Source organism: Diaphorina citri, unplaced genomic scaffold (genome assembly GCF_000475195.1).
Source record: "Diaphorina citri unplaced genomic scaffold, Diaci psyllid genome assembly version 1.1 scaffold69, whole genome shotgun sequence".
Taxonomy (NCBI): domain Eukaryota; kingdom Metazoa; phylum Arthropoda; class Insecta; order Hemiptera; family Psyllidae; genus Diaphorina; species Diaphorina citri.
The window spans coordinates 31,200-57,910 of NW_007377506.1; the positions used below are offsets into that span (position 1 = coordinate 31,200).

General features: G+C 36.9%; 2 protein-coding genes and 1 long non-coding RNA gene across 3 annotated transcripts in view; all 3 read right to left on the reverse strand.

Moving 5' to 3' along the window:
• Nucleotides 1-1,116: 1,116 nt before the first annotated feature.
• Nucleotides 1,117-26,711, reverse strand: part of LOC103520241 — a 42,244-nt gene continuing 16,649 nt past the window's right edge. Inside the window, exons 8-26 of the mRNA XM_026831362.1 lie at nucleotides 26,174-26,312; nucleotides 25,742-25,939; nucleotides 25,106-25,297; nucleotides 18,623-18,629; nucleotides 15,320-15,444; nucleotides 14,770-15,012; nucleotides 13,944-14,097; nucleotides 13,498-13,615; nucleotides 6,539-6,690; nucleotides 6,205-6,332; nucleotides 5,791-5,947; nucleotides 5,323-5,472; nucleotides 3,837-4,024; nucleotides 3,536-3,725; nucleotides 2,666-2,821; nucleotides 2,070-2,233; nucleotides 1,723-1,950; nucleotides 1,468-1,547; nucleotides 1,117-1,130 (exon numbers count right to left, since the gene is read on the reverse strand). Of these exons, the coding sequence (XP_026687163.1) occupies nucleotides 1,117-1,130; nucleotides 1,468-1,547; nucleotides 1,723-1,950; nucleotides 2,070-2,233; nucleotides 2,666-2,821; nucleotides 3,536-3,725; nucleotides 3,837-4,024; nucleotides 5,323-5,472; nucleotides 5,791-5,947; nucleotides 6,205-6,332; nucleotides 6,539-6,690; nucleotides 13,498-13,615; nucleotides 13,944-14,097; nucleotides 14,770-15,012; nucleotides 15,320-15,444; nucleotides 18,623-18,629; nucleotides 25,106-25,297; nucleotides 25,742-25,939; nucleotides 26,174-26,312 (2,783 nt within the window). The remainder of the gene's footprint in view (nucleotides 1,131-1,467; nucleotides 1,548-1,722; nucleotides 1,951-2,069; nucleotides 2,234-2,665; nucleotides 2,822-3,535; nucleotides 3,726-3,836; nucleotides 4,025-5,322; nucleotides 5,473-5,790; nucleotides 5,948-6,204; nucleotides 6,333-6,538; nucleotides 6,691-13,497; nucleotides 13,616-13,943; nucleotides 14,098-14,769; nucleotides 15,013-15,319; nucleotides 15,445-18,622; nucleotides 18,630-25,105; nucleotides 25,298-25,741; nucleotides 25,940-26,173; nucleotides 26,313-26,711) is intronic.
• On the reverse strand, nucleotides 6,943-10,418 carry LOC113471952. The gene is made up of 5 exons (XM_026831457.1): nucleotides 10,074-10,418; nucleotides 9,536-9,639; nucleotides 8,749-8,890; nucleotides 7,187-7,292; nucleotides 6,943-6,997 (listed from the first exon to the last, which is right to left on the reverse strand). Exons 1-5 carry the CDS (start codon nucleotides 10,150-10,152, stop codon nucleotides 6,955-6,957), a joined length of 474 nt encoding a protein of 157 aa, XP_026687258.1. The 5' UTR covers nucleotides 10,153-10,418; the 3' UTR covers nucleotides 6,943-6,954.
• Nucleotides 24,068-24,709, reverse strand: LOC113471959. Its single transcript, XR_003394458.1, has 2 exons — nucleotides 24,473-24,709; nucleotides 24,068-24,118 (listed from the first exon to the last, which is right to left on the reverse strand). It is a non-coding gene; the product is annotated as an uncharacterized LOC113471959 (long non-coding RNA).

The following is a 26,711-nucleotide window of genomic DNA, read 5'->3' on the forward strand; positions in this document are numbered from 1 at the left end:
CATCACAAAATCAAACATACTGGAGTACCACTCAATCTATGACCCACTGATAGCTGAAATGAAATCAAACATACTGGAGTACCACTCAATCTATGACCCACTGATAGCTGAAATGAAATCAAACATACTGGAGTACCACTCAATCTATGACCCACTGATAGCTGAAATGAAATCAAACATACTGGAGTACCACTCAATCTATGACCCACTGATAGCTGAAATGAAATCAAACATACTGGAGTACCACTCAATCTATGACCCACTGATAGCTGAAATGAAATCAAACATACTGGAGTACCACTCAATCTATGACCCACTGATAGCTGAAATGAAATCAAACATACTGGAGTACCACTCAATCTATGACCCACTGATAGCTGAAATGAAATCAAACATACTGGAGTACCACTCAATCTATGACCCACTGATAGCTGAAATGAAATCAAACATACTGGAGTACCACTCAATCTATGACCCACTGATAGCTGAAATGAAATCAAACATACTGGAGTACCACTCAATCTATGACCCACTGATAGCTGAAATGAAATCAAACATACTGGAGTACCACTCAATCTATGACCCACTGATAGCTGAAATGAAATCAAACATACTGGAGTACCACTCAATCTATGACCCACTGATAGCTGAAATGAAATCAAACATACTGGAGTACCACTCAATCTATGACCCACTGATAGCTGAAATGAAATCAAACATACTGGAGTACCACTCAATCTATGACCCACTGATAGCTGAAATGAAATCAAACATACTGGAGTACCACTCAATCTATGACCCACTGATAGCTGAAATGAAATCAAACATACTGGAGTACCACTCAATCTATGACCCACTGATAGCTGAAATGAAATCAAACATACTGGAGTACCACTCAATCTATGACCCACTGATAGCTGAAATGAAATCAAACATACTGGAGTACCACTCAATCTATGACCCACTGATAGCTGAAATGAAATCAAACATACTGGAGTACCATTCAATCTATGTCCCACTGATAGCTGAAATGAAATCAAACATACTGGAGTACCACTCAATCTATGTCCCACTGATAGCTGAAATGAAATCAAACATACTGGAGTACCACTCAATCTACGACCCACTAGCTGAAATGAAATAGGGATATTCAACACAGTGCTTAATTTTAAAATATTTAACATTTTAGTGCTTAAACGAGTATCAACCATGTAAGGTAGTTCTTCTCAAAGTTGTCGCTACCGCGGCACACTTTTCAAGACTTCAATTTTTCCGCTGCACCCTGCTTATCAGTCTAATTGGTTCAAAACTTGTTCTTCCATATGTAGGTACCTTGGTACCTATATAATTCTGTATTATACCCCTTTTATTGGAAATTAACAGCTACATTTGAAATCAGCCCCTTTACTATGAAATTAACAGCTCTGAAATCAGCCCCTTTACTTACCACTCGAGGTTCTCTATTACCAAGAGTAGGTCTACCAGTAGCTTGAGGATTAAATATCATTTTATCCCACTGGGGCGATAGTCTTTCTCTTCTAAGAGCCCTGAAATCAAAATATATAAAAATGGACTTGAGGATGGAAGGAAAGCAGGTAAATGAATACAAATTACTTAAATAGTTTGATACCTTGACAGACATTTTCTCATTCGAATCTTCCAACTCACATATTTTATATTTTCCATTTTAAACTACCCAATCAGTACACCCTGAATACTTACTTGCTCACAACAGCCACATTTCGTCCGCTCAGTAATTGCTTGAGTTCATACAGGGTGAAGAAGAAAATGAGTCGCGGGTGAGGCAAAAGTCCAGCACGTTGCATAATCTTGCCGAGATGAAGAAACGCCAGGCGTATCTTGTGAAAACACAGCACCGCGGCATTTTTGGTTATTTCACGGCGCGCCACAATATTCCGAGCGTATGGCAGGAGAAAGTTGGCGATTTTACTGAAAAGAAAAAAAAAAGGAAAAGGAGTATTTACAACGGGGCTCATTCCTGAAGGACGTTGTTTGTATTTTACAAGAAATTTTTCCAATGAAAGGTCTCTAAAGAATTAGGTACAGACCTGTTTTTTAGCTCCTGTACAGTCCGATCTTGACGTTCACCAACCTGCTCCTGTTCAGGAATGTTACCATTTGGTTTGGAATTGATCTTAGCTTCAACCATGTTACGAATCATGTCCAACACTTTGGGTTTGTTCATGGACCAGGTTTCACACGTGAAATCCAACTGGAAGTGAAAATAGAACAAATGAATCGTTCCCAAGAAGAACGACCTATGTGATTTTCGTTACTGGAAAGAAAAGAGTAGGTAATTCTCATTGAAACAAGGTTGCATTTCTCCCCATTCAAAATTTTCACCGTCTTAACTACCTACTAAGGCTCTTTATACCTAGTTTACTTCATCCACGCTTCTCTTTTCTATTGTAATGATGACTCCTGGTAGAATATAGTTCTAAAATTGCCACAATAGCTTTTGGATACGCCTTTAAGCGCATGCGGTTGAGGATAACGCTATCCTGTTAGTTGCGCGTTTGAACACATAAAGTCACATACCGAGCTACCTATCCCTATTGACTGCACATTTGCAGTGCGCGGTTTGCTATCCAAATCAGCAACGCAATTGTTATTTTCTCATCTCAGTTTTCGCCTCCTGTCTTACCTCCTTATTGCCTCGATGTCCAAACTTGACAAAGAACTCCTGCATTAGTTGATGGGATTTGACACAGTGTAGTTTCAACCACTCCATAGCATCAGAACAGTGAATAGACAGAAATTTGTGATCCGGATCTTCATTTATGATACTTGATACGATTTTCTGTAAAATAGAACTTGTGGATAAGTGAACTGAAAGAAAACGAGGCTTACCGGGTCCACATAGGTTGGATCCAGCCCAAAATTTTATTTAAAGAGAAATTTTACTTTAGGTGTTGAACTTTTTGGCGAATGTCATTAGTCATTACAATCGGACAAACGATCCAAGATTCCAAACAGTCAAACTAAATGTAAAATCGAGGAGGTGAAACAGGACTTTCGTCCGTTGAAAAAAGAGTTACGAACCTGAAAGTGATGAGGAATATCCACAGACACGGTGTTGGTAGCATTGATGATGGCGTTAGCAACCTGGGCAAAACTGTCACTGGATACTTCTGTGAAGAAGAGAGAACATCCGATATTTATTATTTAAGATATATTCTACAAAACGAAAGAATTGGTAAATTATTAATTTTGATCAGAAATGGGTTAAATTTTGAATTGATCAAAGATTCTTTTTTCATTAGACATCTAGGTAAATATTTAGAGGATCTACATACCTACTTTACAATTAACAGGTGAGCGATTTCATGGAAATATTTATGAACGAACACAATACCTGTAGTGAATTTTTCCCGTTGGAAATCTGAGAGAATAGGTAACTTATTAATTATTACGAGTAGGTAATTTTGGTCAGAATTAGATATCTACTTATTTAGAGGCTCTACAATGTAGAGTCGAGAGATTTCATGGGAATATGTATAGACAAACACAATACCTGTAGTGAATTTTTCCCGTCAGCAGTGAGTCGTTTCAAAATGGCCAGGTTGGCAGCTTTTCCTCCGACAAAACTTGTACTCATAGCTTCATCATCTGTAAGATCAACAAGATCTTTATCTTTGCCTGTAGGAATCTTGAGAACACTCAGAGGTGGCATTGATTTGAGTTTCGAGTTTACCTCGAAGAGGCTGAAACGTGCAAAGATGAGAGGATAAAAATTAGCCACTCTTCTCCTGGATTTCGTCAGTTCTTCAATTTTGCTCAAAAGACTGAGCGTTGTGACGTAAATACTTATCAACCATGTCTCACTCTTGCTTAGCTTCAGTGTTTTGTGGGGAAACTCAAAATCTAATCCTATCATCTGGAACGTAGGTAAGCTCCGTATAATATTGTCTAGCATTTCACTAGGGTTATTAGACTCAGGAATGATGAAGGCTTGGGATAGGAAGCTGGCCTTCTGCGCCATGTAGTTACTACGGAAGCATTTCTGTTTGGGTGAAGAAAAAGTAGTTGGTTTTAGTGGTATGAACGTATCAGTCATCGTATTGGTAAGAGTACGGCCATAATTTCAGCCCTATATCACTGTGACCTGATTAGGTCTTTTGTGAACAGATAGTGGGTAAGAAGTGGCTCCATGGTCGAGTGAGTATCACGAAAATTAGCCACTCTTCTCCAGGATTTCGTCAGGTCTTCAATTTTGCGCAAAAGACTGAGCGTTGTGACGTAAATACTTATCAACCATGTCTCACTCTTGCTTAGCTTCAGTGTTTTGTGGGGAAACTCAAAATCTGGCGTAGTTATCCCCACTGACAAAGCGATTTGAATACGCTTACGATTATTAAACACACAGAGTTCAAGGGATTTTCTATTCTATTCTAAACACTACCCACTACGGAAGTGAACTCCAATCTTTCACCAAATACTTAGGTATTTATGACAAGCAAGTTATCCTCTCACCTTTTCAAATTGAAAGCAAACTGTCTGTCCACTATATTAATACAATCTCGGATTTTCTCTCTATCCAACAGATATGGCTTGATTGATTTATTAGGCATGGGTATCGGGATGACAACTTTGGTTTTGTCATAACGCAGGTTGGCTGTTTTCACAACGTCAAAAGATTTGTTACACTTGTGAAAATGGCCGATGTAAACCCTGGAAAAGAAAGCAGAGTGTAAAACAATAAACTCTGGTTATCCATCGGGAACTGGTGTATTTAACGTGCTATTAGCACTGACTCATCAAGCTGTTTACATGAAATAGGTAACTGTCTAATGGCGCCTAATTCCTGAACGTAGGATTTGACTTACCCTTTGTTAAAGTTAACGGTGAATATCTGTTCATAATCTGACTGGACATAGATATCTGTTTGTTAAGTTTCTAATTTAAGGTTTAGTGCCACTTGTTGGTAAGTATCAGATTGGTGGTTTGAAACATTACCTTAGGTACCACCTATTTCTTACTAACTGGTACCACACTTATCAATTTATCATACAGCGAAACAAAAATTCAATTACGTACCTACTTAACCTAATCAAGCTGAAAAAAAAAACTATTTTCAGGTCTGAATCACAGAATTTCGGATACAACATTTTTGATCCCTCGGGGACCTTCAACAAATTTATCATTTGGTTAAAACCATCACTTTATCAATTCGGATAAATCACTTTTGAGTATCACTGTAGACTTTTATATTTTTCGACTCTGTGTAATAATACTCGTAGTACCTATTATTTATTTTTTCATCATGACTCCTATGTATTATTTTTTCATGTGCTAACTTACCATGAAGTAGGAGACTCCAATTTTGAGTTTGGCACTGGTAGAAACATGCCCATTCCTTATGAGAAATATCCTATGTATTTCTGGTGTGGACACTATCTGACCACAGACTATTACTTGTGAAATTGGGTCATCTTCCACCATCATCATTGTCTGAAATATTTCAATACATATTAGACACGAATCGTCAATTAAACAAAGCCTTAATGGACATCTCTCTCTCTCTCTCCCTCCCTCCATTAGAAACGTAGGAACCTTAGAATATCCTTGGAAATATTAAATTTCAGGTGAAATTATCGTCCCGAAATCGAAGAGAGCAGGAAAGCTAGCGGTCCTGAGAATGGACCTTATCTCTTTAGGATAAAGTTCCCCTCGGGCAGGAATCGAACCAGCGACCTATACCTTACATAGACGCGCTACCTTCCAAGTTAGGCTGGATATGAAAACCTCAACTGCGTAGGTAATACATACATGCATTAGATTGATTGCTCCGTGGTATGAGTACATCATTGTGTTGTTTGAAATAACATTGGTATCATTGATAACATTGATCATCTCATCAACAGCGTCTTCAAAAACCCTCATGCAGGTGTTGGATAATGGGGACATGAACCCAGGACAAGCCTCTCTGTAAAACAAACCGTTAACATAAGTACATATTAAGTTATACATCAAAAGTCACATTATTAAATGAAATTACCTACATGTTTTGACTTAAACGCTAAAATATGTAAAGAAAACGAAAATTTGATCTGTCCCATTTTGTAATGAAAAAGTTATTGTTAGAAGTTGAAACATTGCATAAGACCTTTGTAATTTATTTGACTTAAATAATAAATACTAGAGATATAAAATTGAAAGTAGGTGAGGTAGGAAAAAACTTACGCAACATTATGGAAAGTCACAGCATCATAGCCTTCATGTATAGGACCATCCAACTCATGAGTTAGTTCATAGTCAGTCCAGTTATGAAGACTAGTTACCGGCCTCACTTGAAGAATATGAATGTTACCCTGGAATACACAAAAGAAAAGTAGTTCCTTTTCTGCATTCTCATTTCTTATCAGCTCATCAATCTCTACTTTACTCTATGGTGGTTTTCTATTTTGACCTGTGGATTACTCATTTCGGATTCATACTGGACTCCGCACACAGGAATTTCGTCAGAAAAGACCCCCATTTCAATGTAATAAAATAATAATATTTCGAATTCACTTACCTTCTGATCTAGCACCCACTCAATGTCACTTTCAAAACCAAACAGACGTCTTATCTGTTGTCCAACTTGAGTCAACCGAATAGCATCCTGATCTGATATGGAAAATGCTGATATATCTTTGGAACTCAGCGCAACGTCTTGTATAACATGATCTGAAATGAAGAATTTAGATTTTTAGCCAAAGCGCCCAGAATATTTTGATATGAAAATAAACCTACATAGTTGTTATTTTCGTAAAATTAAGTTATGCAGGCTAATACAGGCTAATATAAAAGATACAAAGGTACGTACGGTACCTATGTATATTTAAACTGCCTTCAAAACAGCTCACTGCAGTAAGTTATTTCTATTCCTATAGGCAGGTACCTACATACTTTTATATCTATATGAAAAAAGATTAATAAGATCATGGTGACTTACATTAATCTCATGTTGATGTGAGCGTACGTGTCTTTGCATCTGAAACAAACACATACATACATAAATTTATTTTTGTTAGATTCTATCGCTATCGAGTCCAAAGACTCATGAATCTAATGATCAATCAAAATTAATACCTAGGTACTCTTGAATACTTCTGCCAAATCGGACGAACTGTTCAGGAACCAAGTGAGATTTTGGTGTAAATCCGATTCAGAGCTTACTTACTTCATAATGGCGTTGATGACGATTCTCCAGGAGAGAAATGGTTCCATCATTTGAAAAGAGAAATCCCTGGTGGTCCAATCTGTACATGGTAATAACTCGTCCGTTTCTGTATAATGTAGAATAGAAAGTGGTAAATCAAAATTAAGAATTGCCGGAAAATTTCCGAAGAGTAGTTGACTATCTTTTCCGGCCTAACAGTAGCATCTTCTTCCCCTACCAATTTGGGATGATTACGTATCTTTATCGTCCTGGACTAATTTGAGAAGAGATTTCGACACATTCCTACCGGACTAATTTGGAATGATGAGGGACTCTTTCTTCCCGGATCAATTTGGGATGATTAGAACTTTATGGACCCGGACTAATTTAGGATGATTAGGGAACTTTACGGACCCGGACTAATTTAGGATGAAGAGGGAACTTTCTCGACCCGGACTAATTTGGGATCATTAGGGAACATTATCTTCCCGGACTAATTTAGGACGATTAAAGAACGCTTACAATCCGGACTAATTTGGGACGATTAGGGAACTTTATGGACCCGGACTAATTTAGGATGATTAGGGAACTTTACGGACCCGGACTGATTTAGGATGAGGAGGGAACTTTCTCGACCCGGACTAATTTGGGATCATTAGAGAACATAATCTGCCCGGACTAATCTAGGACGATTAAAGAACGCTTACAACCCGGACTAATTTGGGACGATTAGTGAGTTTTTCGTCCCGGACTAATTTAGGATGAATCGGGAACTTTTTCGACCCGGACTAGTTTTGGGAAGAGAAGGTACTTCATTCCTCTCGGACTAAGTTTAGTCCGGGATGAATGAGTTCGTTATTCATCCCAAATTAGTCCGGGAAGATAAAGTTCCCTGACCATCCCAAATTAGTCCGGGACGAAAAGTTCTCTAATCGTCCCAAATTAGTCCGGGTTGTAAGCGTTCTTTAATCGTCCTAGATTAGTCCGGGAAGATAATGTTCCCTAATGATCCCAAATTAGTCCGGGTCGAGAAAGTCCCTCTTCATCCTAAATTAGTCCGGGTCCATTAAGTTCCCTAATCGTCCCAAATTAGTCCGGGTTGTAAGTGTTCTTTAATCGTCCTAGATTAGTCCGGGAAGATAATGTTCCCTAATGATCCCAAATTAGTCCGGGTCGAGAAAGTCCCTCTTCATCCTAAATTAGTCCGGGTCCATTAAGTTCCCTAATCGTCCCAAATTAGTCCGGGTTGTAAGTGTTCTTTAATCGTCCTAGATTAGTCCGGGAAGATAATGTTCCCTAATGATCCCAAATTAGTCCGGGTCGAAAAATTCTCTAATCGTCCCAAATCAGTCCGGGTTTATTCTAATTAGTCCGAGATAAATTAGTTTCCTAAATCATTCCAAATTAGTGAGGGATGATAAAGATACTACATCTTCCCAAATTAGTCCGGGAAGATAGTCATCGATTCTTACTGAATTAGTCCGGAAGAAAAAAGTGACCATATCTTCCTCAATTAACCCAGGAGGACAGAGTCATCAAATTTTCCCAATTTTTTCCTGCCATCCCAATTTTTTATTATCTACCTTCAAACGTCTCGAATTTCCTGCCATCTTGGAACCAGACACAGGCCTTGACTTGAGCAGTATTCCGAGTCACTCGTTCTATTGCCAGGGATACTAGATTTCCATGTGCATCCCCACCACAAAATATCAGTCGGTCCGGACCCTGGGGATAATCGAGATATAATATGCTTCAGTTTTGTACTTGAATAGGTAGGTATCATATTATTAAGAAATAAAATGCTAATAAATTGAGGGTAAAATGCCATGACAGGAATTCGAACCACTGTGCTACCAATACCAAGGCAGGACAAAGGTATTCCCTCTGACCGTACGGTCATGGTCAAGTCTTTCAACCCGGAAGGGCTAGGTTCGAATCCTGACCGGACGGAAATTTCGTGTCCAATATTTTATCTACAATCTACATCGTTGTAGGAACTTTAGGTAGGTACCTATATTTATCTAAAAATAGGTACTAATACTTCTGAATACAAACCTAAATAATAGGTACTTCATATGACGCAATTTGTGGGCACTATTTCACTCTGTACAGTCAAGTGACTATCAATCACACTTAATTAATTGTATACTATCTCAAGGTCTCCTAATTAAGATAATGATTAGTTCAATAACAAACAAGGTCATGGGAGCGAGGGAGGGAGAGGGAGAGAGAGAGAGAAAGGGAGAGAGGGAGTCAGGGAGAGAGTGAGATCCAATAAAATTGGTGGAGGCGTCAGAACACACAAGAAGAGGCGAGAATAGGAAAATGAGAAAAAAAAGGAAGGGAAGAGGAGAGGTAGGGGGAACTTACATTGTTGATTGATGAGACCGGTAGGTATTGGTTATCAAGATTTTCTTCTTCTGGGGTAGGGAACCATTTCTTAGATTTGGCCCAAGTTTCAAGATAGCTGTGATCTGAAATAAATTGTACGGAATATTGATAGACAGAAGGGGGAGAATATTTCCCCTGATGGCAATCTCCGTGGCCGAGTGGGTATCACACTATTAGGCTTGCACAGCGGAGGTACCGGGTTCGATTCCCGGCGAATTAAATCCAAAATCGTGGAATTAAAACCTAGAACTGGCCAGCCTAGTTAGCTTGGTTGGTAGCGCGTACGCCTTGTAAGCGCTAGACCGCGGGTACCATTCCCGCCCGGGGCGGATTTTATCCTGATGGGATAATGTTCGTTCTCGGAACGGATGGCTTTCTCCTATCCTGTCCGCCTTCTCTCTTCGATTTTGGGACGATAAGACCATAGCAGTTACAGCTCCCTCTGTCAAACTTCTTAAAAAAAAAAAAAAAAAAAAATTAGAACTTAATTTGTTCGTTCGGATAGGTAGATACTTACAATCAAAAAGTTTTTTCTTGATGATATACGCCAGATAGCTCAAGGCAATAATGATAATAGCCAACAGGTATTTGTACATGATTATTTTATTGGTTTACAAAATTATTGATTACCCATCAACTTTGATTAAAAAATACAAAATAAATCACAAATAAAAATAGAAAAAAATGGCAATAGTAAATAGAGTAATACCGAACAAATATTAAATGACATTAAAATTGTTAAAAAATAACACACTAATTTTTATTTCATTTAAAAAAGAATAATCGATTTCATATTATACCGCGGTAAAAAACTGTAGCCTATGCTGAGAGAAACAGTTCCTACGATGATTTAAAGAATGAAATAAAATAATAAAATTATTTATCAACATCTAACGTAATAGGTATTAGTCGGTGGCCTAACGTCAAAAAAGCTGCATTTCGTCAGGAAAGCACCAAATTTGGCATGGACCTTTATTTGGACCATATAAAAGATATTGTGAGAAAACCTCTTTTTTGGCCGCCATATTGGAAAAATCATTACGGTACGGGATTAACCAAATGGTCTAAAACTTTCCCGGGAGTGTGAGCAATAAGTTGACAAAAAGTTTCATCGCAATCGGATGAACGGTTTGGCCAGGCATAAAAGTTTCGTCATATTGAAAGTGTTCCGTTTCTATTTTTCAACATGAAATGAGAGCAAACTCTACACTGCCACTACACATGTATGTAAGTTTCGTCATATTGAAAGTGTTCCGTTTCTATTTTTCAACATGAAATGAGAGCAAACTCTACACTGCCACTACACATGTATATTACGACAATATAGGAGGGCAATAAATATAGATAGGAAGTAGGTATAAATAATACCTATTAAGGTGCCTAAGTATATTTGTTTAGTAGGTACCTATTTATCTAATTATTTCCAACAATCAATCAACTCTCAACCATTCAGTGTGTAAATAGATAACAAAGTACCTAGAACGCTTCACAATAAAATGATAAACACTACTCCTTATCAACGTAGATTTAAAGGATATACTTAGCAGTTATAGGTAACTAATAAGCTAATTAAGTAGGTATTGTCGTATTGACAATGTACAGTGTGATAAAGTCGTTTATACTTCGATGTTAAAATAATACTCCGATAAAAATTAATTATCGCCAACAAGCCTTGACGACCAAAGTCCCAAAGATAGGAATAAATTTTATTTCGTAATAATTTGGAGCGATTCGTCTGACAAAGGTCCATACATGCTACGGTAGGCATAACATATCAACGAATAAGTAATCATAAAATGTACCTACAATTTTCACCTGATTAATTATTGCATGTAATTAAGTGTCATTAAATTATTAAAAATAGAACTAATAACAAAATCGTACCTATATCTAGTGTTGGGAATAATCGATTATGATAATCGATTAATCGATTATTTTTGATAATCGTAATCGTAATCGATTATAAAAAATAATCGAAACTATATCTACCTAAATGAGAAATGAAATTAATTTCATTACAATGGAAAATATTTTTAAGCCCGTCAACAATCGATATTAAAAAAATCTGGTGTGAACATCACACGACTTTCTATTACGTTTGCGGAATACGTATTTGAAAAAAAAAAAGGAAAAAATGAAAATGAAAATTTTTCCAAGTCCCAAGCCGCCTACATATATAGCGGCCGATTTTTGGTCGAAAATTTTCTATCTCAAAATACTCCCCATGTAATAAGGGATCGTTTAAAATGTTCAAAATTGAACTTAAAAAAAAAAAAAAAAAAAAAAAAATTTGGTGTGAATCTTTCAAATGTGACAAGGATGCGACACGAAACTTTTGGTTAAGACCGGTGCAACGCTTGGCGGCATTTTACCGCTTTTTGGGTGACAAGAGTGAGACACGAAACTTTTGGTTAAGATCGGTGCAACGGTTGGCGGCATTTTACCGCTTTTTGGCGGTTTTCGGTGAAATTTAACAATATCTCGGGAACGGTATAAGCTAGAGACTTGAACTTTGGTATGTAGTTCACAAATGTGTCAAATATGCAATATAAAACGTTTGGTTAAAGTAGGTGCTGCGGTTGGCGGTATTTTGACCGCTTTTTGGCGGGTTTCGACCGCTTTTTGGCGGTTTTCAGCTATATCGAACTAAACGGGTTAGAGATAATTGTAAATGTTACAACAGAACACCCCAAATAAGCACCATTCAATAGGATAAGGAAAGTGTCGTGTGATGTTCACACCAGATTTTTTAAATAAATAAGTGCATAATATGGCTCGATCTCGATAGCCTTTGAACTAAATATCAGATCATATATCACTTTTGCCTACTCTGTAAGTAACCATTCTCTTCGATTTCGGAACGAAAAAAAACCTTTTTTTTCCAATTTAAGTATTTTGATAATATTCTATTCCAAATTTGGAGCCTTTCTGAAACACCCTGAATACTTACTTGCTCACAACATCCACATTTCGTCCGCTCAGTAATTGCTTGAGTTCATACAGGGTGAAGAAGAAAATGAGTCGTGAGTGAGGCAAAAGTCCTGCACGTTGCATAATCGTGCCGAGGTGTAGAAACGCCAGGCGCATCTTGTGAATGCAAAGCGCAGATGCATCCTTGGTTAATTCACGGCGCGCTACCATTGATCTCGCGAACGGAAGTAGCAGGTTGGCAATTTTACTAAAGAAAAAACAAATGGCTTTTGATAAATTCATGAAGGTAGTGAAAAAAAAAAAAAAAATAATAAATAATAATAATGAAAAGATGTAAAATTGAAAGTAGGTAAGGTAGGAAAAAACTTACGCAACATTATGGAAAGTCACAGCATCATACCCTTCATGTATAGGACCATCTAACTCATGAGTTAGTTCATAGTCAGTCCAGTTATGAAGACTGGTTACCGGCCTCACTTGAAGAATATGAATGTTACCCTGGAATACACAAAAGAAAAGTAGTTCCTTTTCTGCATTCTCATTTCTTATCAGCTCATCAATCTTTACTTTACTCTATGGTAGTTCTCCATTTTGACCTGTGGATTACTCATTTCGGATTCATACTGGATTCCACACACAGGAATTTCGTCAGAAAAGACCCCCATTTCAATGTAATAAAATAATAATATTTCGGATTCACTTACCTTCTGATCTAGCACCCACTCGATGTCACTTTCAAAACCAAACAGACGTCTTATCTGTTGTCCAACTTGAGCCAAGCGAATAGCATCCTGATCTGATGTGGAAAATGCTGATTTATCTTTGGAACTCAGCGCAACGTCTTGTATAACATGATCTGAAATGAAGAATTTAGATTTTTAGCCAAAGCGCCCAGAATATTTTGAAAGGACTGAGAGAATTTCATGGGATGTCTCAGAGGACAACTCAAAATAGACGAATGATGTGAATGAAATAAATGAACGAATGATGAAAATCGTCGGTTTTCTTACCTTGATAAACAGTTTTGTTCTCCTTGTGGCCACATTTCTTGTGTTGAACTCTGTAATCATTGGTAGCGTCGCGTACTAGAGTGAATGTATCTGGATCACAAGATGCTCCCACTACGGACTGGAAATAAAATTAACCTTAATTCTGTTGAACTGGATATCTTGACGAACCAACGCAACGGTACAAAAGGAGAGTGAAAATGAATTAATTAAAACTCTTTTATTTTATGGAGTCTAGACTCCTAGAGGAAACAGGATGATCTTGAAAATTCCCTCGAGGTTCGCTGTTAAGGGAGCTAATCGTTTTATTAATGATCGATCTATGACTCCGTTTACACAGTTCGTAGGGAGTAATACTCGTATTTTTCGATGAATCTCCTGACATTTTCGCTCCATTACACCTACTGTTATCCGAGCTAATGTTATGGTGTAGGAATTAGTTAACTTACCAGTCCCAGACCGTAGTTACAGGATAGAATACTAGTCCAAGGGTTGCCAGTCACAGGATCACAAGAAAACAAAACTCCTGCAGCCAGAACTTCCGGTACCAATTCCTGTACCAGGACACACATTTCTGATGAGGACACTTTTATTCCATTCTTCCTGATATTGAACAAAGATGAGACATAAATAATATTGTAAATTCATAAAGTGTGATCTAATTTGAGCTGCCTATATTAGAACCGGTGTTCTGTCAATTGAATACCTGATAGACGCAGTGTCACAAATAACGCTAACGCACGGTTTCACTAGTAGCATTAGGTTTCTTGTAGCAAATAAGTGTGTCCATTCTTCCTGATATTGAACAAAGATGAGACATAAATAAAATTTTAAATTCTTAAAGTGTAATATAATTTGAGCTGCCTATATTAGAACCGGTGTTCTGTTAATTGAATACCTGATAGACGCAGTGTCACAAATAACGCTAACGCACGGTTTCACTAGTAGCATTAGGTTTCTTGTAGCAAATAAGTGTTCTCAGAGGGAAGTTGATGCTGATTTTTCACTTAGGCGCCTGTTTTTTTTAGGCAACGTGTAACTCTGAGAAAATCAAGTACATAACGATGAGAAAATTCAGTCCACAAAACTCACCTGCGATACTGCACAGACTGGTAGGAAAAGAGTGAAGCCCAGCAGAGGAGAATACTATGACCTACACTCTCATAATGGGAAGTTGATGCTGATTTTTCACTTAGGCACCTGTTTTTTAGACAACGTGTAACTCTGAGAAAATCAAGTACATAACGATGAGAAAATTCAGGCCACAAAACTCACCTGCGATACTGCACAGACTGGTAGGAAAAGAGTGAAGCCCAGCAGAGGAGAATACTATGACCTACACTCTCATAACCACTCACTCCCAGCACAGATTCATTCTGACCAGCAGCGGAAGTCGACCTCAAATCCTCATCAATACCAGACGAGCGGACCGCGTAGATTTTGTTCTCGTCAAGGTGAGAGGCTAGGGTGGACTTGAAATCGTCTTCAAGACGGGATGCCATCCAAAGACTGTGTAACCTGTGTGATACCGAGGAAGGAGTACGTTTAGTAGGTAAGTATTTAACAGAACTTCCTGGAGCTTATTTAATACCGGACAATTCGGTCAAAGACAAATGCCCTTCGGGCTCAAAAAGGTCTCCTGTTTTGAAATTTAGATTATAATAAGAGTTCGGTACTCTCCTCCTGAGCTTAAGTTAATTAACTTCATACACAAAAAGCCCGTTCTGAGGCTTAGGTGTGGGGGTAAGTGCCCCAAGGGATGGGTTTATCTGACAAGCAACCATTGACTGCTAGTGTACAAAAGACCCTTTTCTCTTTTACTCACTTTTTACATTTGAGTTCCAAGTCGTCCTCATGTGCAGAATCAAGTTGGGATATCACATTACTCAAGGTTGTATTTCTGATGAGATGTTGTCTGTATGCTTCCACTGTCACACAGAATCCTGATGGGACAGTAACCTAGAAAATAGGATCAATAAATAGAATTCTTCAAATGCAATAGAAACAGACGGGAATGTGGAGAATTTGGAAATAAATCAAGGGGTGAAAAAAGACACTCAGAAATAAAGGCATCAAATTTTGTGCGGACTAACGGTCAGTATGGTCCACACTACGAAAAATCTGACAAAAGCGAGAAAAAAAAAAAAAAAAAAAAAAAAAAAAAAAAAAAAAAAAAAAAAAAAAAAAAAATCCAGAAAAAAAAAAAAAAAAAAAAAAAAAAAAAAAAAAAACAAGGAGAAATTAATAGGTACCTACTAAACTCAAAATAAAAGTTTTAAGACCTATCTACATATTCTTGTTATAACAAAATCAATGAGTATTTACAATTTGTGAGTTTAAAATTACGAGCCTGTAACGAAAATTTAGTACCCACTTTTAGTGTTTTGCCTTCATTAGCAGAGAGTCGTTTCAAAATGGCGAGGTTGGCAGCTTTTCCTCCGACAAAACTTATACTCATAGCTTCATCATCTGTAAGATCAACAAGATCTTTATCTTTGCCAGTAGGAATCTTGAGAACACTCAGAGGTGGTATTGATTTGAATCTCGATTGAACGTCAAAGAGGCTGGAAGAGACACAAAAAAAATTAAAATTTCAATTCCTGACAATCGCTATGGAAGAAAGCAGTTAGTTATTAAAATGGTTTAGTGAACTTTAGAACTTTTTCAGAAAAAGATCCATCACGGACTCGGGCGAACTAATATCAAGAGTTTTTTTTTAAATATATACGTACATAGGTACTTTATTTATGAACAGACAGTTAATACGGATCTCTGAATATCGGGATCCAGTTTTAACATCCTGAATATGGACATTGAAGGAGCCTGGTAAAAACTGAGCTAGGTACAGAGGTTTCTAAACTTTTTGGCTTCTTTAAAAATGTTATACCTCTACGGTATGTGATTCATTACCAATCAAATATATGAGACATGAGACCTTGTTTAGACTGCGAATATAAAGGGACTTTTCAGTCCTATGCTGGCAGTGTAAACAACGTGTATTCTAGTTTCGAAACTTCTTACCTTTTCAAATTGAAAGCAAACTGTTTGTCAATGATATTAATACAATGCCGGATGTTTTCCGAAAGTTGTACTTTAATACTTAAGTGATTAGTTAGACATCAATGATATTGATACTGATTGAACACTGTACAAGTAGTATACTTATTATATTTATATCTACAGGGTGTCTGAAGGAATGAAATAATCTGGTCCGTTCAGCGAATAATTATCACTCGGAAAAATACAGGGTCCATCCGTGAATAATTTCCGTGAGATAGGAAACTTTTGACCAAAATCGATTAATCGATAATCGATAGGTCATCAAAAATCACTTTCTATGGCCATAGAATAAGGATTTCAGGTGAAAATTGAAAAATTGATATTAAGGGAGAACACTTGTTCTCGTGTCAGGAAACTTTTGACCAAAATCGATTAATCGATAATCGATAGGTGATCAAAAATCACTTTCTATGGCCATAGAATAAGGATTTCAGGTGAAAATTGAAAAATTGATATTAAGGGAGAACACTTGTTCTCGTGTTGACCTAGCACATAAGTGGGAAGTCTTGGGTCAACACTTACCGAGTTGGCTGAAGAGACAGGCAGGTATTGGTTATCTAAAGTTTCTTCTTCGAGTGTTGGAAACCATTGAGATTGGCCGGCCCCGTGTAGTACAGTCTATCTTTAAATCCAGATGATGGAGGCACAGGGCTGGAAAATGGGGAAAACCAGGACCGGAATCCGGGATTGAAATTTTCATAGTAGGTAGGTAACATAGAATAGAATATTATGTACATACCTCATTTATACTGCTGGGACGAGACTGAAGTCCCTTTACCCCCGCAGTTTAAATAAGGTCGTAAATAAATGGTCAAATTGTTTAATAATAATGATAATAATATGAAGTTTTGTTACGAACTTCAACGGGGCGCGGCGTAATCAAGGGACTGGTTTAAGAACACTTCACTCAATGGATCTTAGTCCGGAAATGTTTCTTCTGGTGAACTCAACCAAGTGCGAACGTTACGAAGTATAAACATAAGAATATTTTTTACCATTATTTATATTATTATTTTTTATAGAGCAAAAAGTAAATCTTTCCCGTCTACAGTGTAATTGTATTTTACAATTATGAAGTGTGTATCTTATTCCCTCGCTGTAGTTCTTACTTTCTCTCTACAATATGGTATGTATCAAATATTATTAATATATTATTTTTTAGATATAAGAATAAATCATGAATATTGATGTATTTAATAAACAATTGTGTAAAAAAATGTAGAACTAACTGGACCGGAAGGGAAATGCATAAAAATGAATATGAAAAAAAAAAAAAAAAAAAAAAAAAATAAGCAAGATACATAATTATATGTAATGTATTTCTATCAGACCTACCTAACTATTTGAATACCTTGGTCCCTACACACGCTCAGAAACAGACTTTATATAATAATAATCAGATATCCAATATATTCATCTGATATTTATTTTAGTGTTACATAAAGAATCTGGGTCTGGTGACTTTCATATTTGAAAACACAAAATTCACCCACTATCAGGTTTTCTATGAGCCCATCAGAAGCTAAATCTTCAACTCACTTCGTTCCTTTAAAACCCTTTTGTCAACAGATGTTTCCATAACTTCTAGTCAACAGATAGGTACAAATGTACCTACATGGCGTTTTTAGCGTGATATGTATAAGGCAAAAATTGGTCGATCGTGGATTTTTTTTTCCATAGAAGGGATCTCTGAAAAGCCCTTGAAATTTTGTATTTAAATTAAATATCTCAGTAGTTTCAAGAGAGGTGTAATAAGAGGGGTTTATCAAACGAAATTTTTGAAATAATTTCAAACTTCTGTACATCTAGGTTTTTTGGGAGTTACCTCCCTTTTTATATCTTTTTTCACTCCTCTGATTATAAACTGTCACTCCGATTGCTTTTACAACTATTATACGATTTAGTTTAGATAGATTTAAAGCTACAAATAAAACATGTACGACTTTATAAGGGAAAAGAAACCCGAAATCTACAAAATCTACTCACTAAAAACTAACAAAAAAGTGTATTTTAGACGCATAAATATGGCATAATATCGCATAAAAAACACCCTCTTTGGAGTTTGGTCAATGGAATTCGGTGATTCATCGCCCTAAATTAAATATTTTATTGTTCTAGAAAACAATTTACGACTTTATAAGGGAAAAGAAAACCGAAATCTACAAAATCTGCTCACTAAAAACTAACAAAAAAGTGTATTTTAGACGCATAAATATGGCATAATATCACATAAAAAACACCCTCTTTGGAGTTTGGTCAATGGAATTCGGTGATTCATCGCCCTAAATTAAATATTTTATTGTTCTAGAAAACAATACTTGGTCATAAATGAAGAAACATTGGCTAAACTATGATATAAAAGCAAATTCCATCAGAGAAACCGCATTTCCTATGTATTTTTTATGGAGGTACAAATGTACCTATCTGTTAAACAATGAGGTATGAATGGGATTTTTGTTCCTGACAAGGACCCATTGGGCCTACACCAATAAGAATTAATACATTTGTGCACAACAATATGCTTGAGGATAAACCGAAGTTTCAGGTTCGTAGGACATACAGAAAAAAGTTATTGACACTAAAAAAAAAAAAAAATGTACATTATTGTACCTATCTATGGACACAAGGGTTAAAATGGATAGATTTGTAGATATTCATATTGACTTACATTAATCTCATTTTGATGTGAGCGTATGTGTCATTGTACCTGAAATGAAAAATGAAACATTATGTCATAGTATTATTGCAGATTGGTCAAAGTACGGCTTTAGCGGGGTTTCACCTGCTTATCATACAAAAAGTTTCAAACTTCTAACCCTTGGACACCCAGAAACAATATTATGGGCTCCTTTCATGTCCTAAATGTATAAATTTACATTAAAAAAAGATGATTTTGTCGGCAAGAACGACGTACTGTTCGTAGTCTTCAAGATCCTCAAGGGAAAAAAGAAATAAAGATAATTTTGAAAGTGAAAATATGCCAGCCTAGTTAGCTTGGTTGGTAGCGCGTCTGCCTTGTAAGCGCTAGGCCGTGGGTTCGATTCCCGCCCGGGCGGATTTTATCCTGATGGGATAATGTTCGTTATCGGAACGGCTGGCTTTCTCCTATCCTGTCTTCCTTCTCTCTTGGATTTCAGGACGATAAGACCTTGGCAGTTACAGTTCCTTCTATCAAACCTCAAAAAAAAAAAAAAAAAAAAAAAACCTATAATTTTTTTTTAATAAAATTAATTTTGTTTTGGGGGAAAAAACCCCAAAAGGTTTACAAATTTCGAAGTAACATTGACTTTGGTTGATATCTGGATGGGTGACTGTCCAATTTTTACCAAATTGTTACAGTCACATCCTTGGACCATACCGGGAAAGCATTTCAAATTTCATCGCTTTAGTACAAACCGTTCTTGTGTGATATTAGGTGCTGTAGGCTATAGCAGGGTGTCTACCAGACTGGAAAACCGGGAATTGTCAGGGAATTTCACGGAGACTGGAAAAGTCAGGGAATTGTCAGGGAATTTCTCAAAAAATTGACAAAAATCCAAAAAAGTCAGGGAATTTTTCAAAGCCTAAAAAAAAAAAAGAATTTTCGGTCCATAAAAAAGTATGCAACCTTGAAGGGGCAACTCATATTTTCTCGAAAAAATTTCGCCTGTGGCGCTGTAATTTTGTGTTTTTATAGTAATGTATTAGGGGAAATTTTCAAAGCCTAAAAAATGGAAAAAAGAATTTTTGGTCAGTAAAAAAAGTATGCAACCTTGAAGGGGCTACTTAAATTTTCTCGCAAAAATTTTGCCCAAAATATCATTCGATCCGAACCCTGGGGAAAATTGAAAATAATAAAAAATGGTCTAGGGTTCCGTATTCAATTCTCGAAAATATTGTCTCCGTAGCGAAACAGTCAGTTTACATACAGAGTATTTATAAAGTCCGGGGTCCCCTGAATATTTCTTGAACGGATAAAGATGAGAAGCTGAAATTTAGGGTAGTGTTTTATCTTTTCAAACATCATTTTTTGAAGTAGTTGCCAAATTTCGCCCGGAGCCAGGATCGGTCCCAGGGGGACCAACTTTAAAATCTTAAATTAGAACCCCCTACTTGTGATACAACATATCAAAGGACTTAAAGAACGTAGTACTTTGGTACAAATTTGAGCTCGATCCGACAACCAGGGACGGAGTTATGGCCTATTCAAATTTTCATTTTTCGGTGTTTTCCCGCCAATACGAGAAGCACCAAAAATGGAAAATTCATATCGATTGGTGATTTGTGCTTCAAATAGGTCCCACTAATGATTCATATCGAAATTTGGTCCCAAAAATAAAATTTCGAAACATCCATTTTCACCATCATGTCTGAAAGTCTAAATTTCATTTTTGGGTCTGAATTTCAATATGACCCATTAGAGGGACCTACTTGAAGCACAAATCACCAATCGATATGAATTTCCTATTTTTGGTGCTTCCCCTATTGGCAGAAGAACATGGCCATTTTCACCATCATGTCCGAAAGTCTAAATTTCATTTTTGGGTCTGAATTTCAATATGATCCATTAGAGGGACCTACTTGAAGCACAAATCACCAATCGATATGAATTTCCTATTTTTGGTGCTTCCCCTATTGGCAGAAGAACATGGGTAATCCACAAAAGGATAAACGTGAAACTTAGTTATAGAGACAGTGAAAACCAAACGGCCCTGTTTTTGTTAAAATAATGATTTCTTGACTGTCATAAAGCATGTGATTGAGTTAAGCACAGTAAAATTGTTAAATTTTCAAAGAATAAGCTAAAGGAATAGACAACAGAGATCTGAATATCATCATGTTCTTATAAATATGAAATATTAGTAAGAGCGCTGAACGCCCGAATGTCGCGTCTAAAATCATAAATATGCCGGAGTTCCGCAAGGATGTATTTTGTCTCCAACCCTTTTAGACTTCTCCATTAAGCGCACATATTATTTAGATAAACTGTTGTTCTGGTAGAGTTCACTGGGTTCACTTTGTACGGGACCATCACACACACGCACATCACCACACACACCCATCACACCACACACACACACACACACCATACATCCATCACACACACAACACACATCCATCACACACACACCATACACCCATCACACCACATACACACACCCATCACACACACACACACACACCATACACCCATCAAACCACACAAACACACCCATCACACCACACAAACACACCCATCATACCACACACACACCAGGATTATTGAGATATTGGGAAAATCCTACGTAGAAAGCTGCAGTGAGCACCAAAGTTGTGACATAATAACAGAAAGAAATTGCATTTACATAACATAAAATAGGGACTGATAATCTGAAAATACATAAGTTTTGGACTAATGTAAAAAAAATAATAATAATTAAAAAAAAAAAAAAAAAAAAAAAAAAGGTCTACGTACCGTGTGAGAAAATGTGAAAAAAATCCCCCAAAAAACCATTTTTTCTGTTTTTATTTTGACTTTATGATTCTCTGGACAATATTTGCACCACCACTTTCGTTTTCCTCGTAAAAAGACCTTTAATTTGATATATAGGTCGACCAGGTTTGGATAAGTCCTTCTATGGGAACAGACAGACAGACACACACACAGACGACACCGAAGCGAATACAATACTTAGTCCGTCCCTTATACCTTTTTATTACTATTGTAATAATAAAGGAAGGACGGACTAAAAAGCCAACACAACTTACCCGACATTATGAAACGTCAGAACATCAAAACCTTCATGTATGGGATAATCCAACTCATGAGTAAGTTCATAGTCAGTCCAGTTATGAAGACTGGTTACCGGTCTTACTTGAAGAATATATATTTTGCCCTGGAATGCAAAAATCAAAATAATAATCTCGAATTCGGTGGACGAGTAAAATGTTGGCTAGGTATATTAATTAGTGGGAAGCCCCAGCCGATATTTCCAAAATTGAAATAAAGAAATGACCCTGGTGATAGTCCTATGCATTTTTAGATAGGTGTGTTGTGTACTAACTGTGTACCCATTCATAAACTGTACTTACCTTCTGATCTAAAGCCCACTCGATATCACTTTCAAACCCAAACAGACGTCTTATTTGTTGTCCAACTTGAGTCAACCGAATAGCATCCTGATCTGATATGGAAAATGCTGATTTATTTTCAGAGCTTACTGCTACATCCTGAATGACTTGATCTGAAAAATCGACACAAGTTTGAGTTTGTAATCCACAAAAGGATAAACGTGAAACTTAGTTATAGAGACAGTGAAAACCAAACGGCCCTGTTTTTGTTAAAATAATGATTTCTTGACTGTCATAAAGCATGTGATTGAGTTAAGCACAGTAAAATTGTTAAATTTTCAAAGAATAAGCTAAAGGAATAGACAACAGAGATCTGAATATCATCATGTTCTTATAAATATGAAATATTAGTAAGAGCGCTGAACGCCCGAATGTCGCGTCTAAAATCATAAATATGCCGGAGTTCCGCAAGGATGTATTTTGTCTCCAACCCTTTTAGACTTCTCCATTAAGCGCACATATTATTTAGATAAACTGTTGAGACCTATTGACTAATCCTAAGAAAAATTGTGATTTTTGTGAATTCTTACCTTGATAAACGGTTTTGTTCTCCTTATTGCCACATTTCTTATGTTGAACTCTGTAATCATTGGTAGCGTCGTGTACTAGAGTGAATGTATCTGGATCAGAAGATGCTCCCACTACGGACTGGAAATAAAAATGTAAAAAACAAGATAAGTTGTATTTCGTTTTGGAATTTCCGCCTCTTCTGGAGCTCGTTTTCCCTCTCTTGGCGTGATAGTGATAGCGCCTGTACTAAACCATAGGAAATCCAAGATAGCGCGCCATCGGAATCGATTCCGTTTCCAAAAGTTTCCCGAAAGGAACATACACCTATACCAAACCAATGGCACATATTCTATTTGTGGACTATGGCTGAAGATCTTCAATTGTGGAAAATCTTGAATAATATGTTACTATGACAGACCCTTTTTTAGCCCTCCTTTATGATATTGACTCACCAGTCCCAGACCGTAGTTACAGGATAGAATACTAGTCCAAGGGTTGCCAGTCACAGGATCACAAGAAAACAAAACTCCTGCAGCCACTTTAGCGGGGTTTCACCTGCTTATCATACAAAAAGTTTCAAACTTCTAACCCTTGGACACCCAGAAACAATATTATGGGCTCCTTTCATGTCCTAAATGTATAAATTTACATTAAAAAAAGATGATTTTGTCGGCAAGAACGACGTACTGTTCGTAGTCTTCAAGATCCTCAAGGGAAAAAAGAAATAAAGATAATTTTGAAAGTGAAAATATGCCAGCCTAGTTAGCTTGGTTGGTAGCGCGTCTGCCTTGTAAGCGCTAGGCCGTGGGTTCGATTCCCGCCCGGGCGGATTTTATCCTGATGGGATAATGTTCGTTATCGGAACGGCTGGCTTTCTCCTATCCTGTCTTCCTTCTCTCTTGGATTTCAGGTTTCCTGTACCAGGACACACATTTCTGATGAGGACACTTTTAGTCCATTCTTCCTGAAATATAAGAAAGATGGGATGGACATGGTATAATTGAACGACTGAAGTGAGAGATAAATTTTATTACGGCAGTTTTGATTTAGATTGTTCATCTGCTCGTTTGTATATTATCTAGAACGGTTGGTGCATTTTTGATTCACTTTTATACACTTAGCAAGTAAACCTTAGGGCCTACAAAAGGCCCTTAAAATCATTGTTATTCAAGAATTAAAAAAAAAAGTTTTTATAGCGAATAGCTTCCTAGTGACCCGAAAACACAACTCCGACCCGAAGTTGTAACTTCCGTATGAAAAACTCATCCCTAAAGGAGATTTAGCTAACAATACTAGTTACATTAGATCCTGCCCTTACCTGCGATACTGAACGGCGTGATAAGAAAACAGAGAGGACCAGCACAAGACAATGCTATCTCCCACGCTCTTACAACCACTCACTCCCAACACAGTATCATTCTGACCAGCAGCGGAAGTCGAACCCAGATCCTCGTCAATACCAGACGAGCGGACCGCGTAGATTTTGTTCTCGTCAAGGTGAGAGGCAAGGGTGACCTTGAAATCGTCTTCAAGACGGGATGCCTCCCAGAGACTTTGTAACCTATGGGACGAAGAGAGAAAGTGGTTTATACATAGGTAGGTATAATGTAAGAAAATAAATAGATAAAAAGCGCAGCATTCATAGACTAAAAGGGTTCTTAACTTCATTCGTCATTACCTTCTCCATGCGATTCTATCTTGGGGGATATTTTGCCAGTTTTCATCATTGTCTACAATTCTACATGTCTTGTAAGATAGCTCGGACACTATTCTGCCATTTTTTTTTTTTTTTTTTTTTTTTTAAACCCCCAAAAAAAAAAAAAAAAAAAAAAAAACTACTTTTTTTTCTCACGAGTAGGTAATTTTGGTCAGAATTAGATATCTACTTATTTAGAGGCTCTACAATGTAGAGTCGAGAGATTTCATGGGAATATGTATAGACAAACACAATACCTGTAGTGAATTTTTCCCGTCAGCAGTGAGTCGTTTCAAAATGGCCAGGTTGGCAGCTTTTCCTCCGACAAAACTTGTACTCATAGCTTCATCATCTGTAAGATCAACAAGATCTTTATCTTTGCCAGTAGGAATCTTGAGAACACTCAGAGGTGGTATTGATTTGAATCTCGATTGAACGTCAAAGAGGCTGGAAGAGACACAAAAAATATTAAAATTTCAATTCCTGACAATCGCTATGGAAGAAAGCAGTTATTAAAATGGTTTAGTGACCTTTAGAACTTTCTCAGAAAAAGATCCATCACGGACTCGGGTGAACTAATATCAAGAGTTTTTTTTTTAATATACGTACATACTTTATTTATGAACAGACAGTTAATACGGATCTCTGAATATCGGGATCCAGTTTTAATATCCTGAATATGGACATTGAAGGAGCCTGGTAAAAACTGAGCTATGTAGGTACAGAGGTTTCTAAACTTTTTGGCTTCTTTAAAAATGTTATACCTCTACGGTATGTGATTCATTACCAATCAAATATATGAGACCTTGTTTAGACTGCGAATATAAAAGGACTTTTCAGTCCTATGCTGGCAGTATAAACAACGTGTATTCTAGTTTCGAAACTTCTTACCTTTTCAAATTGAAAGCAAACTGTTTGTCAATGATATTAATACAATGCCGGATCTTCTCTCTATCCATTAGATATGGCTTGACTGATTTATGCTGCATGGGTATTGGGATGAGAACTTTGCTTTTGTCATGACGAATGCTAGATGTTTTTATAATGTCAAAGGATTTGTTACATTTGTAAAAATGACCGCTGCAGACCCTGGAAAAGAAGACATTTTGAATATTTTTGAATGGCTTCGAAAAAAAAAAATCGTAAAATAAACAGTTTCTGTCCATGCAAATCAGTGTAAAATATCTAATTAAAGGATCTACTATATCCGTACTCTATATCTGTCTTATCCGTATTCCTTAATGATCCTTCCATATTGAATAGTATAACCCGAATAAGTCTATAAATCAATGCCTCTAGTGGATATACGTGGCCTGAACTTACCCTTCGTTAAAGTTAACAGTAAACATCTGTTCATAATCTGACTGGACATAAATATCTGTATTAGGATGCCAAGATCTATGTTTGACACTCAGGTAATGTAAACTGGTCTCATCTCCATCTACTGATATCATCCCTGATAAAATTTTGCAACTACTTTAAAAAATGGTATTTTAAAAGATAAAACACTACCCTAAATTTCAGCCTCTCATCTTTAGCCGTTCAAAAAAATACAGGGGTCCCCAAACTTTATAAACACTCTGTATAATTTCTCTCTCTCTCTCCCCCCCCTCCTCTTCCACTCCAGGTAAAAGGCCTTTTTCGCGGAGTAGAAACTGAAGGGGGACTGCTATGAAAAGCACGGGGTTTTCCAGACCGCAAAATAGGAAAAATAATAAAGCTACAAAGGGTAACTCAAGGTTTTCCGAAAGTTGTACTTTAATACTTAAGTGATTAGTTAGACATCAATGATATTGATACTGATTGAACATTGTAGGTACAAGTAGTTTACTTATTATATTTATATCTACAGGGTGTCTGA